Raw genomic sequence first — 13,154 nt, forward strand, 5'->3', positions numbered from 1 at the left:
ATAGGAGCTTGTTAGGTGTCCAGTATATATATATATATATATATATATATATATATATATATATATGTATGTATGTATGTATGTGTATATGTATATGTATATGTATATGTATATGTGTGTAGAAACCAGGGGGATCCTGATAACAAATTGGGGCAGCACACCGCAGATGTAGAAAATAAAGTTTCTAAGAACACCAGGCAGCCAACGTTTCGGTCCTCATTGAGGGACCTTCCTCAGGCAAAGTGGAGGAGTCGGGCAAGGGGGTCACCGGCAGGGGGCATTGCACAGTAACGGAGGAACCTGATGACAGCAGGAAGCCTTGTAAGGCAACACTAATTGACAAAATAGGAGTTTTGGAGCATTTAAAAACCACAGACAGAATACTGTAGAGGTTTTAAGACTCTGCTATTTAACACAATTGTACATGTCCATTTTAAAGTCCTTTTTATTGTGAGTACTGATTTGGCTTATGCCTATTTTTGAAACGATATATTAAAGCATATTACACTATGGAAAGTGTTTGCGCTGTGTTTTACTGCAGACATTTTTAGGAAGGTGGACGGACTTACTCTACACCCGCAGCAACGCCTGATGCTGGATTTATATGGACTTTTTTCAATAGATTTGCTGAGTGGGTGCTGGAAGTGGGGCCTTTATACCGTTCATATATTCACCTACAGGTTGTAGGCAAAAGATTTCCATATATTAAGACATTTGCACCCACCACAGTCTTAATGTGCTAAAGTGAAACCGCGCAGCGTATCTGTTCCCATAGGAACCTTTGTCAAAACAAACAGTGAAGACTAAATACACTGTCTGGCTGCTTGTTGGTACAGCCGCAAACCGCTGGACGATTGCTGGGCTACCACGGTAAAAACCGGAAGGGAAGCGTGAAGGGAAAAAGAAGACAAATATACTAAAAATAAATGTCACAAAGCTGCCTGCCATTTCATTGGAATGGGGAAACACCAACATAGATCTTCATGCGTTTAAACATAGCGACTGAGTGACTTTAATGTAAAAGAGGAGACACAACATTGATAATCAGAATGAAAGGCACAATGTCAACATAGAGTGTAAATCCAGGGGACAGAGCTGACAAAGGAACGCCCAGCGAAGCGAACAGAGAACAAAAATAGGAGTCCCCAGAAAAAGGCACTGAGAAAATGATAGTTAGATGGATGAAACCTATATAAAGTAAGGCAACAGTTGCAGTGGTACCAAAGCTGCAATCTGGAGCCACAAATCCTCACGGTGAAAGGACGAAATAAATATAGGGACACAAGGAGTTGTATAAGCGAAAAGGCAGACAACGGCATATAGAAAAAGACACAACGCAGTGTGTAAGAGCGCCCCAAAGTCCTCGGTCAAAACTAATTGTACAATATGCTTACACGTAGCTACCTTAGACAGCCTGTGCCCGTCTCACAGTAGTAGTGTAAGAAGCATTGTCGCCTCCATAGTGTACGCCATAGTGTAGCGCAACCCTTGCTGGGTGATGATGCGTTGAGATGTCTTGCAGTTAAGAAATCACCTATGCCTGTGCAGTGTCCCGACCTCACAATACCTCCCCGAGGAGCATTGCCGCCTTCATTGGGCAGGCCAATTGTAGGGCACTTAAAGGAAAAGAGGGTAAAGACCCGTCTTTGCACCAGTCGCTTATCAAAGATGGCTAAAGTCTACCTCGACCTCACAATGCTTCTACACAGCCATTGTCGTCTCCATGGGACATTCCGTCGATAGTCCCATCTCATCGTGCAGTCGCTGTATCTAAAGAAGAGAAAAATTGACCAGCATTTGCATGGCATCTCCTTCTCGGAGTACTACAAAGAGAAGCACATCCCTCGTGGATTCCAGATAAAAAATATCCTAATACCCCAAACATACTCTACCTAATATGTGCAGGCACTGGTGTGCTATTTGAAGTGCTCCCTTGACCTTGTTTTGCTGGTTGATGAAGTGGGTAGGGAGCTAAACCGTGTGAAGACTGACACTATCCTTCTTTTAGTTCTATTTTTCTGTTGACAGTTATTTTTTGTTCTCAATGCACAACTGTGTTCTTTTGTCTGCTCTGTCCTCTGAATTTACGCTCTACTGTATGTTGACATTGTGCCTTTTGATTCCTCGTATCAATGTTACAGGATGTATCTATTTTGTTACAGTATGGTCAATTGAATGCTATGTTTCAACTCATGAAGCACTACATTGTTCCTTTTCTTTCCAGTTATATGTCAGACAGCTTTATGATATTTATGTTGCGCATATTGGGGTTTTTTTTCAGTCACGCTTCCTGGGTGGCCATAGAGGGTATTTAGTATATATATATTTAGTATATATTGTATTGTGTTTGTCCAGACATATAGATATATATTGCAGAATAAATGAGTACTTCAGTATTAGGTGATACCTTTTTTTATTTGGACTAACAATTGGTGTTATAGGACAAGCTTTCGAGAGTTCTCCTCGCTTCCTCAGGTCCTTGTCACAGTTTGATTACCCTTCCATTATCTACAGACATCGCTTTCTCACCCCACCTTATCTACAGGCATCCCTTTCTCACCCCACCTTATCTACAGACATCCCTTTCTCACCCCACCTTATCTACAGACATCCCTTTCTCACTCCACCTTATCTACAGACATCCCTTTCTCACGCCACCTTATCTACAGACATCCCTTTCTCACCCCACCTTATCTACAGACATCCCTTTTTCACCCCACCTTATCTACAGACATCCCTTTCTCACCCCACCTTATCTACATTTGTTTTTTTCTGCTTTCCTAACCTCTGTTTTAGCCATAGATTCCTTTTAATCAGTATTGCTGACCCGAGGAAGAGAAAAACTCTCGAAAGCTTGTCCTATGACATAAATTGTTAGTCCAAATAAAAAAGGTTTCACGGCTATTTCCATGATTATATATATATATATATATAATCAAAAAATAAATAGATGATACCGTTCTGTGGCTAACGAAATGCTTTTATTTGTGCAAGCTTTCGAGATACACTGATTTCTTCTACCGGCGATGTTACAATGAATGAAGCAAGCAAAAGCTATACTATAAACAGTGTCTATTGGAATGTTATCTGTGCTGGTCCTTCCCCCGGTGTGGATGTGTTTTATGGCTGGAGGTGTCAAAAGGTTCCTGAAAGCAAGTGATGAAAGAGTGTGTATGTGTATCAGTGTGAATTAACATGAATGGAGAGCCCACAGTATATACAGTGCTTTACAAAAGGTGTGTGTGGAGTGGGAGCGGATATAAATGGTGTGGGTGGGTGTGGAAATGTGAGAGTTAGTAGCATAACTAAAAGTGTGTGTGGATACTATGTGGTCCCTATTGGTGTATAGGGATGGAAAAACAAGGATAAGTATGTGTGAGAGACAGCTGTGTGTGCATACATATAGCACAGTATGTACAGACATGGCCTATAGCGCTCATGGGAAGAGAGTTCACTTGTGTCAGTAATGACTCATAAAATTTCGATCTCTGTTTAGGCCACTGCTAAGTGTCCCGAACAGTTGCATAAATATGTATTCATGCAACCGTCTCTCGGTGTTTTAAGATTATATATATATATATATATATATATATATATATATATATATATATATATATATATATATAGTAGTGTGTGTTATAACGCAGTGCTTGGGGCCCACAGAATGAGACTGCGTTATAACCGGGATCGCCTAAAAAAATGGCTGCCGCGATCAGGAGTTCCACGTCCTCTGGAGGGGGAGAGCTGGGAAACTCTCCCAGCTGTCCCTGAACCCAGTATTTTTTAAATTTTTAAATAATAATAATTGAATATGCTTTTTTTTTTCCAGACGATACTGTATAAACTAGGCTCTACCCTGCACCCTGCAGATCCCTGTTTGTCTGAAAGCGACATAAAGGATCATTTTAAGAGTTCAAAGAGCAAATTGGAAACATACATAGCAAACGCAATGCATCTTCTTGGACAGAAAGTCAGCCCCGATGAGTTTATTTCACAGTATGAGGTTGGTGGTTTTTATTTCTGCTCACGTGAGATAAAGTTTTGTGTTTTGCGATTTGGCCATAGAGGGGTGGGGAGAGCGGAGGCGCGCTAACGCTGAGGTTCGCCTGCTTCAGTCAGCGCGATTGCACGGACTTGCAGGCGAGCCAGCATGCGCGAAGGGAGCCAGGGGGAGGTGGTTGGAGGCGGGGCAGTGACGTCGCTGGGCCAATCGCCCGCGACGCACTGACGTCAATGTCACGGCGCCGACGTCACGGCGCTGTGACGTTGACGCTGCTTAAGGCTGATTGGATGTTTTCAGCCGACAGCGCGCTGAAAAACAGCTTGGCGCTTGGCTGAAAACTCCAAAGCCTGAGCAAGCCTGCAGACGCTCGCGTGAGCCCCCTCTCAAGGCATCCTCATTGAGGATTCAGGGGCTCAGTGCGGAGCGTCCGTACGCCTCAGCGCTGCTTGTCCTTCTATGGACGCAGCCTTATTACCAGAGTGTCAGTTGCTAAAGAGATTTAATCAAAAAGAAAATAGCATTGGCATTTAACCTCTTTCCAGACAGGACTACCTCTCTAGGTTTTCACATTCTCAAAGCTTGTATGTTTTGCCCTCATTGCTAATGTTGCACAGATATATTTTGCAGTGTTGCTTCAGAAAGGTTCTAGATCTTTGGCCCAGTACTGAAGGATTCACTAACTTGTCGTTCTTTTGATTTGTGCTCTGCTAGAGTAAGAAGTCTGGAATTAGCTGGGAAACTCCTTCCTGGGTGCCAGTGCAGTCCCAGAGAAGTCAAATGTTTAGCAAGGATTTAGAAATGATCCAGGTTTCTTAAATATCTTGTGCAAGACATCCTACCCAAATTAAAACACTTTTTTTCTTATGAACACCAAATTGTGTCCATGTTGCATTGCTGTAATCTCTTATTATTTAAAGTATATGCATTTTAGGTATCTACAATATGAAATCTATAGAGTTTAAATTGAATGTACAACATCATCTCCTTCCATCTTATAGCAGCAGTCCAAGCTGCCATTTTTATTTACCTTTAATATGTGCATCGATACAATTCACACAATGATAAGTACTTAGCTAAGCTGCTGATCCGTTTTCTCCTGTGCTCGTTCGGTGAAGATTCAGCTAAGGGTTCGCTAAATGGCTGTCAGAGCAGCAGAGAAGGACCAAAGAAGCCAAGTTCTATGTGGAAGATCATGTGACTAGACAGTCGCTGGATACAATTGGTGCACTGCTAGAGAGAGCGCAGGGCTCAAAAAGAGGTGTATCGGAGCCTGTTTCAGAACAGGAAGGGGGTGTGACTTTGTAAATGGTTGCTAGAGAAACAAAAAATGTTTGTTACATTATAAGACATACAAAATGTCTTTCAGAGTTTTTTTTTTTGTAATTGCTACAAGTATTTCTCATAGTACAGAACTGATTTATTAAAAGAAAAAAGCACATGTAGGATATTTGGCCTGCAGCTTTAAGTCTTTTCATATTTTGTTTTAGGGTAGTTCTGAGTTTAACGTTTTTTTTTTGTTGTGCTGCAGGCATTGTAGCCCAAAAAGTATTTACTTATGGAAATAATACAGATTTGCAAATGATTTCAGTTTAAGAGCATATTGATCTGCAGTATTTTTTATTTTATTTATTTATTTATTTTTTACTTTTAAGAAAACTCTGAGTGGTTTTGACAGTGAAAGTCTTGACCAGTTTTTGAAAGCAGCAGATCGAATGAAAAGTATTGCACCTGCTAACGAAAAGTCTGCTGTGGAGCAAGGGAGCTCAGAGCTTCGCACGACATGGAAGGTGAGAGTTCATTGTGGGTTTTACCAGGCCGGGTTTCCAGAATAGTAGCCTAAACTTGGATAATCTTTGTGTGTTTTAAAGGGTCAGTTATTCTAATGTTTGTGGTTATACATTCCCAATTACCTTCCCTTGCTGATTTACCGATACTTTCTCCAGGGCATAATGATGTCACTAACACAGGAGTTCTTAACTTCAGTCCGGAAGACCCCCCTACCGGTCAGGTTTTAAGGATATCCCAGCTTCAGCACAGATGGCTCCATCAGTCCCCCTTCAACTGAGCCCCTAATTGAGCCACCTGTGCTGAAGCTGGGATATCCTTAAAATCTGACCTGTTGGGGGTTCTTGAGGACTGGGGTTCATAACCCCTTGCGCGCCAACACATGTGGGAAAAGTTCATCTGGAAATGAACATTTTACTTGACCTTGTATGTAAGGGGTCAAGAACCAAGACCACTTTTTGCTCTGGAAAAATGATACATGAATGATTTTTATTTTATATTGATGTGACGGCGCAGCGGTTAAAAGAAGCTAGCACACGCACGTAGACTGAAATGCCCAGATAAGTGACCAGCATCTTTACCATTAAGGGAGATATCCTATATGCTATGTTGTCGGAAGGATTTTCAAGATAGAATTACACTCTGTCAGTAGTGGCTAACTCCAGTCCTCAAGGGCCACCAACAGGTCAAGTTTTAAGGATATCCCTGCTTCAGCACAGGTGGCGCAGTGAAAGACTGAGCCACCTGTGCTAAAGCAGGGATTGGATTGAGCCACCTGTGCTGGAGCAGGGATATCTGGAAAACCTGACCTGTTGGTGGCCCTTGAGGACTGGGGTTGCACATCCCTGCTCCGTCGTCCCTCTTTAACCCCTTCACTGCCAGAGGTGCTGCACAGGAGTTGGTTACAAGTAAGTGGTGGGCACAAAATATCTTGGCTTTCAAAAGCAGAGTGGTGCTGATGGTTGCACGAGCGGTGTAAGTTTCTCTGAAGTGGTTTGATAGAAGGAGTTTGAGTTCTGTGAATGAGCGGACTTTGATTTTCCTCACCGCAGGCCATTCACGATGAATTGGAGTCGTACGTGTTTCAATTAAAAATGCACATTGAAAAAAATAAATGTAAGGAGCTGTTCTGCAAACTTGAGAAGCAGATCAATAAGGGGAAGGAACTTGTTGGTGTTGAGGACAATGAGAAACTTATCAAAGAACATAAGGTACTGCAAACTAGATGTTCCCATTTCATTGTGTATTTGGCAAAGATTAATTATAATAGATACAGCTGAACCCCGTTATAGCGCGATCCGCTTAAAACGCTATTTGAGCGTGGACCCTGAATTAAAAAAAAATAAAAAAAACAATTTAAAGTTTTTTTTTCCACACACTCACTGCACACTGCACACTGCACACTGCACACTGCACACTGCACACTGCACACTGCACACTGCACACTGCACACACTCACAGCACACTGCACACACTCACAGCACACTGCACACACTCACAGCACACTACATACACTCACAGCACACTGCATACACTCACAGCACACTTCACACACACACTCACAGCACACTGCACACACACACTCACAGCACACTGCACACACACACTCACAGCACACTGCACACACACACACTCACAGCACACTGCACACACACTGACACACACTGACACACACACAGCACACTGCACAGCACACTGCATTCACTCATAGCACACACTCACAGCACACTGCACACACTCACAGCACACTGCACACACTCACAGCACACTGCACACACTCACAGCACACTGCACACACTCAGCACACTGAGAAGCAGGAAGCAGAGACAGGGAGAAGAGCTGCCAGATGCCGGGTAAGTGCTGTGTGCTGTTGCCGCTGCTCCACCGGGTCTGGGAACGCTGGGAGAGTTCTCAGCTTTCCCCCTCCGGCGGACACGGTACCACCACCACAAAAAAAATTTGGCGGCCACCTTTTTCCCGCGGCCCCGTTTATAACGCGGTGGTTGCGGGTGGCCCCTGAGGACCGCGCTATAATGGGGTTAAGCTGTACATATATGTATATTTTTATTTACATAGTGCCACCCATGTACACGGCACTTTACAGTACGTTCTTTTTGTTGGAGTTCGGAGTACCATGGCTCTGAAACGCATGAGACACGGTTCTGTTTTTGTATGATTTCATTATTTTATCGTTTATTGATCACGTACCTTTTTCTGTAAATCACATATAACATGATCGATGCGGTCCTGTATGAATGCACAATATCTCAAAGGTGCGATGTGGCCTGCAATCGTTGTACATAGAAGATCCATTCATCTCTTGTGTTTTAATACTAACACAGGGGTGGCCACCTGCAGTCCTCAAGCAGGGGTGTCACCACTCCGGGTTTCACCTGGAGACTACGGGTTTTGGGCTCGTATCTCCGGGCTACGGGTGTACCTAGTAAACCTCTGGGTGGCGGCAACCCTTAGTGGGCAGCGTCTCCCGGCGTGCTCCGGCATCTTCACCCTGCAACTGGTCTCAGTATGGCTGTGCGGCATTAAATGGCGCCGCGTTGCCATGACAACGGGAACGCTATGTGACGTAGTCGCGTGATGTCCATTGCCATGACAACAGGACGCGACGTAAAGTCATGATGCCCCATTGTCATGACAATGCGGCGCCATGTGACGCCGCGTGGCCATATTGAGAATGGTTGCAGGGGCAAGATGCCGGGCCACGCCGCTGAAGGTAAGCGCGGCATTTAACAAAATAATTCTCCGGGTTGGCCTTCAGTAGAAAGTGGCATCCCTGTCCTCAAGGGCCACAAACAGATCGGGTTTTAAGGATATCCCTGCTTCAGCACAGCTGACTGAGCCACTGATTGAGCCAGCTGTGCTGAAGCAGAGATATCCCCAATACTTGGCCTGTTGGTGGCTCTTTAGAACTGGAATTGGCCACCCCTGTATTAAAACACGATCCAATGTATTTAGAATGATGGTACTCCCTCCCCTTCTCCTCCCCATATATTTCATTATGCACCTATGAATGGTGACATTGACACTGATGTAATGTATACAACTAATACACCCCTTAAAAAGTATAGGGCTTTTTTTGACACTGATGCTGAGATTTGTTGAAATTAACAAATCAAACTTGTTCTCGTGAAGTTTAATATTTTGATGTTTTACCAAGCGGCCCCAGAATACATTCAGCGGAGTTCCACTTAGTCACAGAATATCCAAGTTAAGATTTGAAATGATAGGAAGCATGTTTAAGACGTTTTAAAGAGTACAGTAGTTTTACACGTGTGTTTCACTTGTGCAGATCTTTTTCTGCGAGGAGGGCTGTGCAGGTGAGCTGCACAGGTGCTTGCAAGCGATGAAGTGGCTGTGTGATACGTCCAGTACACACCGAGGCCACGCAGAAACCCACACTTTAATTGCAGAGTGTACAATAAAGAAGCAAGAACTTGACAAACGTGCAGCGGATATGTATACGAATTTACTGTCTCGTAGAGGACAAAGTAAAGCGTTTAGGAAAGCGTAAGTATTCACTTTTTATGCAGTGAGGGATAAAAAAAGATACTTACACACTCCCCTTCCCCAGAAAATCTTGCGCCCCCCAGTTTGCACACCCCTGTGCTAAAAGATAATGGGGAAAAACAGGTTTGCAAACCCATCTGAGATGTGAATGTGCTCACAAGTGACATATATATATAAATATATATATATATATCTTTATTAAACAAAGAAAGATTACAGCGCCTATAATCAGATGATGCAAAAAGGCCAAGCAGTGGAAAAAAAACCCACTAATAATAAACCTTATTGCTAAAGCAAGCGAAGCTGCGGACAGGGACCGACAGGAACAAATGTGACACAAGGAAAGAAGGGAGAGGGAAAGAGACACAAGGAAAACACATAAGGAAGACAATATGCCAAGAACAATAGAAAAATGGGTAAAATAACTAAAAAAACTGCTGGGACTCCGTGCAGCTCTCCACAGGATACAATCACCTCCTCAATGACCTTAAAATAAAAAAGGAGAGCGCAAGTTCCATAGCACAGATCATTATAAAATGGGTTTTGATCAAGGGGAATCAAAATGGCCACTCACGATGGTAGCTAGGACATAAGCAAGTAGAACATGAACAGAGAGCCACGAGTGGTATGGGCAGCGGGGAATCCAACGGGAACGGGACTCCACGTCCAAGCGTTGACGTACTTATTTTCAGAACGCAATCGAGTGTCCCATCAAAGCTGGTCTCCCAAAAAAGTAGATTACCATTCAAGGTTCCGCCGCTGTAAGATAGCTCCAGGATGCGTTCAGAAATCACTGGCTCCCAGATCAATAGTCCTCTTGCTTATGTCCTACCTACCATCGTGAGTGGCCATTTTTATTCACCTTTATTATAACCCGTTTTATATTGATCTGCGCTATGGAGCTTGCGCTCTCTTTTGTTTATATTATAGATTAAAAAATGAATAGATTAAATTAATATGAATAGATTAAAAATAAATTTTATAAAAATGTTTTACCAGGAAGTAATACTTTGAGTTATCTCTTGTTTCCAAGTATGTCCTGGGCACAGAGTTATGATGACAGTACATGGTTACATGAAATAAACAGGGTGATACATTATATTTAAAGAGATTTCATGGACAGTTAGAGATATGATATGGGGGTATGTAAATGTTGCAGACAAAATTAAAATGTGAGCCAGCTGAAGTCTTGAAAGAACGTCGACTGGTGGCAGGTTTGAGAGGCTCTGGTAGGTTGTTCCAGACGTGAGGTGCACAGTAAGAGGAAGGAACGGCCGGATTCCTTGTTGAACCTTGGGACCGTAAACAGTGTCTTTTGGATATATTCATTTACATACAAGTTTGCCTTTTTGTGAACATTTTGGCGACACATGTTTTCGGACTTCATTGAATCGGGGTCTTGGAGCTTTGCTGGGAACTGCCGTGTTTCAGCAATGAATTGTTTCAACCATCATTTCCTGTACGTTGCAACTAAATACCGACCCTTCACTTGTCTTTCTGGATAGAGCTCTCTCCCTGTCATGTTTTTTTCCATTGAATACCATGTATTTCATTAATGTGTCAGATGGGCACAAATTGTAATGTAATGTTTCCTTTTGCAGAATTGCTTTGACTGCTTCTGAAATTGGGATGAAAAAAGATATTTGCAAGTCTAATGGTGTATCCTCTTCACCAGAGGTATTCTTGTTCTTCTCTTGCATATCATTCTAGCGTCTTCCTATGTTACAGGAAAGCATTTCAGTTCCTTGTTTAACTTGTTTTGGTTCTGCTATTTCATTGGTGGAGGGAGGGAAATGCTTTGCAAAATCTGCGATTTTTTTGCTTTATAGAAAAAACCCTGTTTTTTTTTTTTAACATATCTTTTGTGTTTTTAGATTTCTGAGATTGCTGGGGGACCCCAGAATGGAGGAAGTTTCCTATGTAAAGCTAATGAAGTGAATGGTTTGACTTTAGTGATGCTGTTAGACAGGTAATTATAAGATCTTTAAATAAAATAGCACATTTCAATTTCATTTGGCTTTAAAATGATGCAGTCAGAACTGTGGCCTCACATCTCTGCAAGGATACATATGGTTACCGAACGGTGGGTAATGCAAGAACATAATATCATTTGTACAAGAACACACACTGGCTGTAAAGGAACCCATGAGACCTACACCTTTAACCCAGGGGTGCGCCAACTGTTCTCCCTGTGCCCCCGTCTGCTCGCGCCCCCTTCTGCTCGACTCCAGCGTCAAATGGTGCCGTGGGGGTCACGTGACATCACGTTGCCATGGCACTGTGACATCACGTGACCCGGGTTGCCATGGCAAGTTACGGAGGCCTCGCGCGTTCCTCTGCATTACATTTAAATGCCTTCGGGGAAACGCGGGGCCTCTGTAATCCGCCGCGCCCTCCAGTACGGGCACCCCTGCCTTAACCGTTCTTATTTATTTGTGAAGCGCCAACATATTCCGCAGTGCGGTACAATGGGGGGTACAGAGTTATGTATAGCACATAAACAGCTACATACAGGTGAGGGCACACGGATACGAAGAGATAACGAGGGCCCTGCTCGTGAGAGCTTATAATGTAGATGGAATGAGGGACAATGGTGAAACAAGAAGGTGAGGTGGCTGTTTATTGTAGGATACGGTGCGGCTCTGGTTAGAGTAGGGCTCTGCCTGGCAGCTGAAGCCATTAAGGTTTTTTTTGGGGGGGGGGGGGGGTTACATAGAGTGGGGATTGGTCCAGCCACACAGCAGGTCCCAGTGGGGATGGAGGGGGAGGGGAGTACCATTCCACCATTGCCACTGCCATATACATGAATATCGGGTTTGAAATGTATTTATGCTGAAGTCACCAAGTGTGGGTGTGTTTTTTAATTCAGATATGATGCAGTGAAGTCAAATCTGGAATCTTGCTTAGAATGCACAAGAGACACATTTGTTGCTGATACACAAGATGTACCATCACTGCAAAGCAAACTTCAAGAACTACAGGTACAGCAAAGCACAAAGAGAGGGGTCTGCTGGGGACGTTTGCCCCTTGGGTTTAATGGAAACATTAAATGTGATTACATGTGACCTGCGTTTATTAAACACTTGCCATTATATGGCTGCGCCTGATTGAATTTCCGGTGCACATTTGTATTTATGTCCTGGTTTTCTACTTATGACAACCCTACGTATAATGTAATGAAAGAAAATTGTAATTGAATTAGCATGACTCAGAACGAACACTGGTCACATGTGAAGCAAATGTGCTTTACAATCAGCATTTATATAACATGTAAGAGCTTTGTTTCTGAAAGGGCCTCCAGAAAGAACATGAAAGTAGTATTTAATGTTCTTAAATGACAAAACACAAATAATTATACGATTATCATCTGGGTGTGCAATCCTCAAAAATAGAATAGATATATACATACATACATATATATATACATACATACATAATATATACATACAATATATATATATATATATATATATAGCAGCATTTCATTCAAACGCCTGTGTGTTTTTAAAATCAGTAGTGTAGATAATACTGCATTTTTTTGTAATTTAATTTTTTCACTCTGTCCTTTTTAATGTATTTAGCTTCCTTGGGTTGCTATAGACAAGTGAAAAAAACACTATATTAAAACATATATTTAGCATTTTTAGGGGTGAGACCAGCAATCTCTCCCCTTTTGTTTGAATACTCTTGAGCCCCAGAATTTCTAAATGGACTTTTCTACCTTGGGTTGCTATGGCAGCCATTTAGGAAGCCACAGCACTGCCTCTTTAAAAACAGGCGGCCATATTGCACACCCTAAGAAGTAGGATCCTCTCAGATTGAGCACGGGAGAACGGCTCAA

General features: G+C 42.7%; 1 protein-coding gene across 5 annotated transcripts in view; it reads left to right on the top strand.

Annotated features, from left to right (window-relative positions):
- Window positions 1-13,154, top strand: part of SYNE2 (spectrin repeat containing nuclear envelope protein 2) — a 231,822-nt gene that overhangs the window by 64,850 nt on the left and 153,818 nt on the right. For all 5 annotated transcript variants that reach the window (XM_075614879.1, XM_075614877.1, XM_075614874.1 and 2 more), the window contains exons 21-27: window positions 3,830-4,003; window positions 5,656-5,790; window positions 6,841-6,999; window positions 9,096-9,313; window positions 10,915-10,990; window positions 11,188-11,282; window positions 12,183-12,294. In XM_075614879.1, coding sequence (XP_075470994.1) covers window positions 3,830-4,003; window positions 5,656-5,790; window positions 6,841-6,999; window positions 9,096-9,313; window positions 10,915-10,990; window positions 11,188-11,282; window positions 12,183-12,294 — 969 coding nt within the window. The remainder of the gene's footprint in view (window positions 1-3,829; window positions 4,004-5,655; window positions 5,791-6,840; window positions 7,000-9,095; window positions 9,314-10,914; window positions 10,991-11,187; window positions 11,283-12,182; window positions 12,295-13,154) is intronic.

Source organism: Ascaphus truei, chromosome 9 (assembly GCF_040206685.1).
Source record: "Ascaphus truei isolate aAscTru1 chromosome 9, aAscTru1.hap1, whole genome shotgun sequence".
In the NCBI taxonomy this organism is placed as follows: domain Eukaryota; kingdom Metazoa; phylum Chordata; class Amphibia; order Anura; family Ascaphidae; genus Ascaphus; species Ascaphus truei.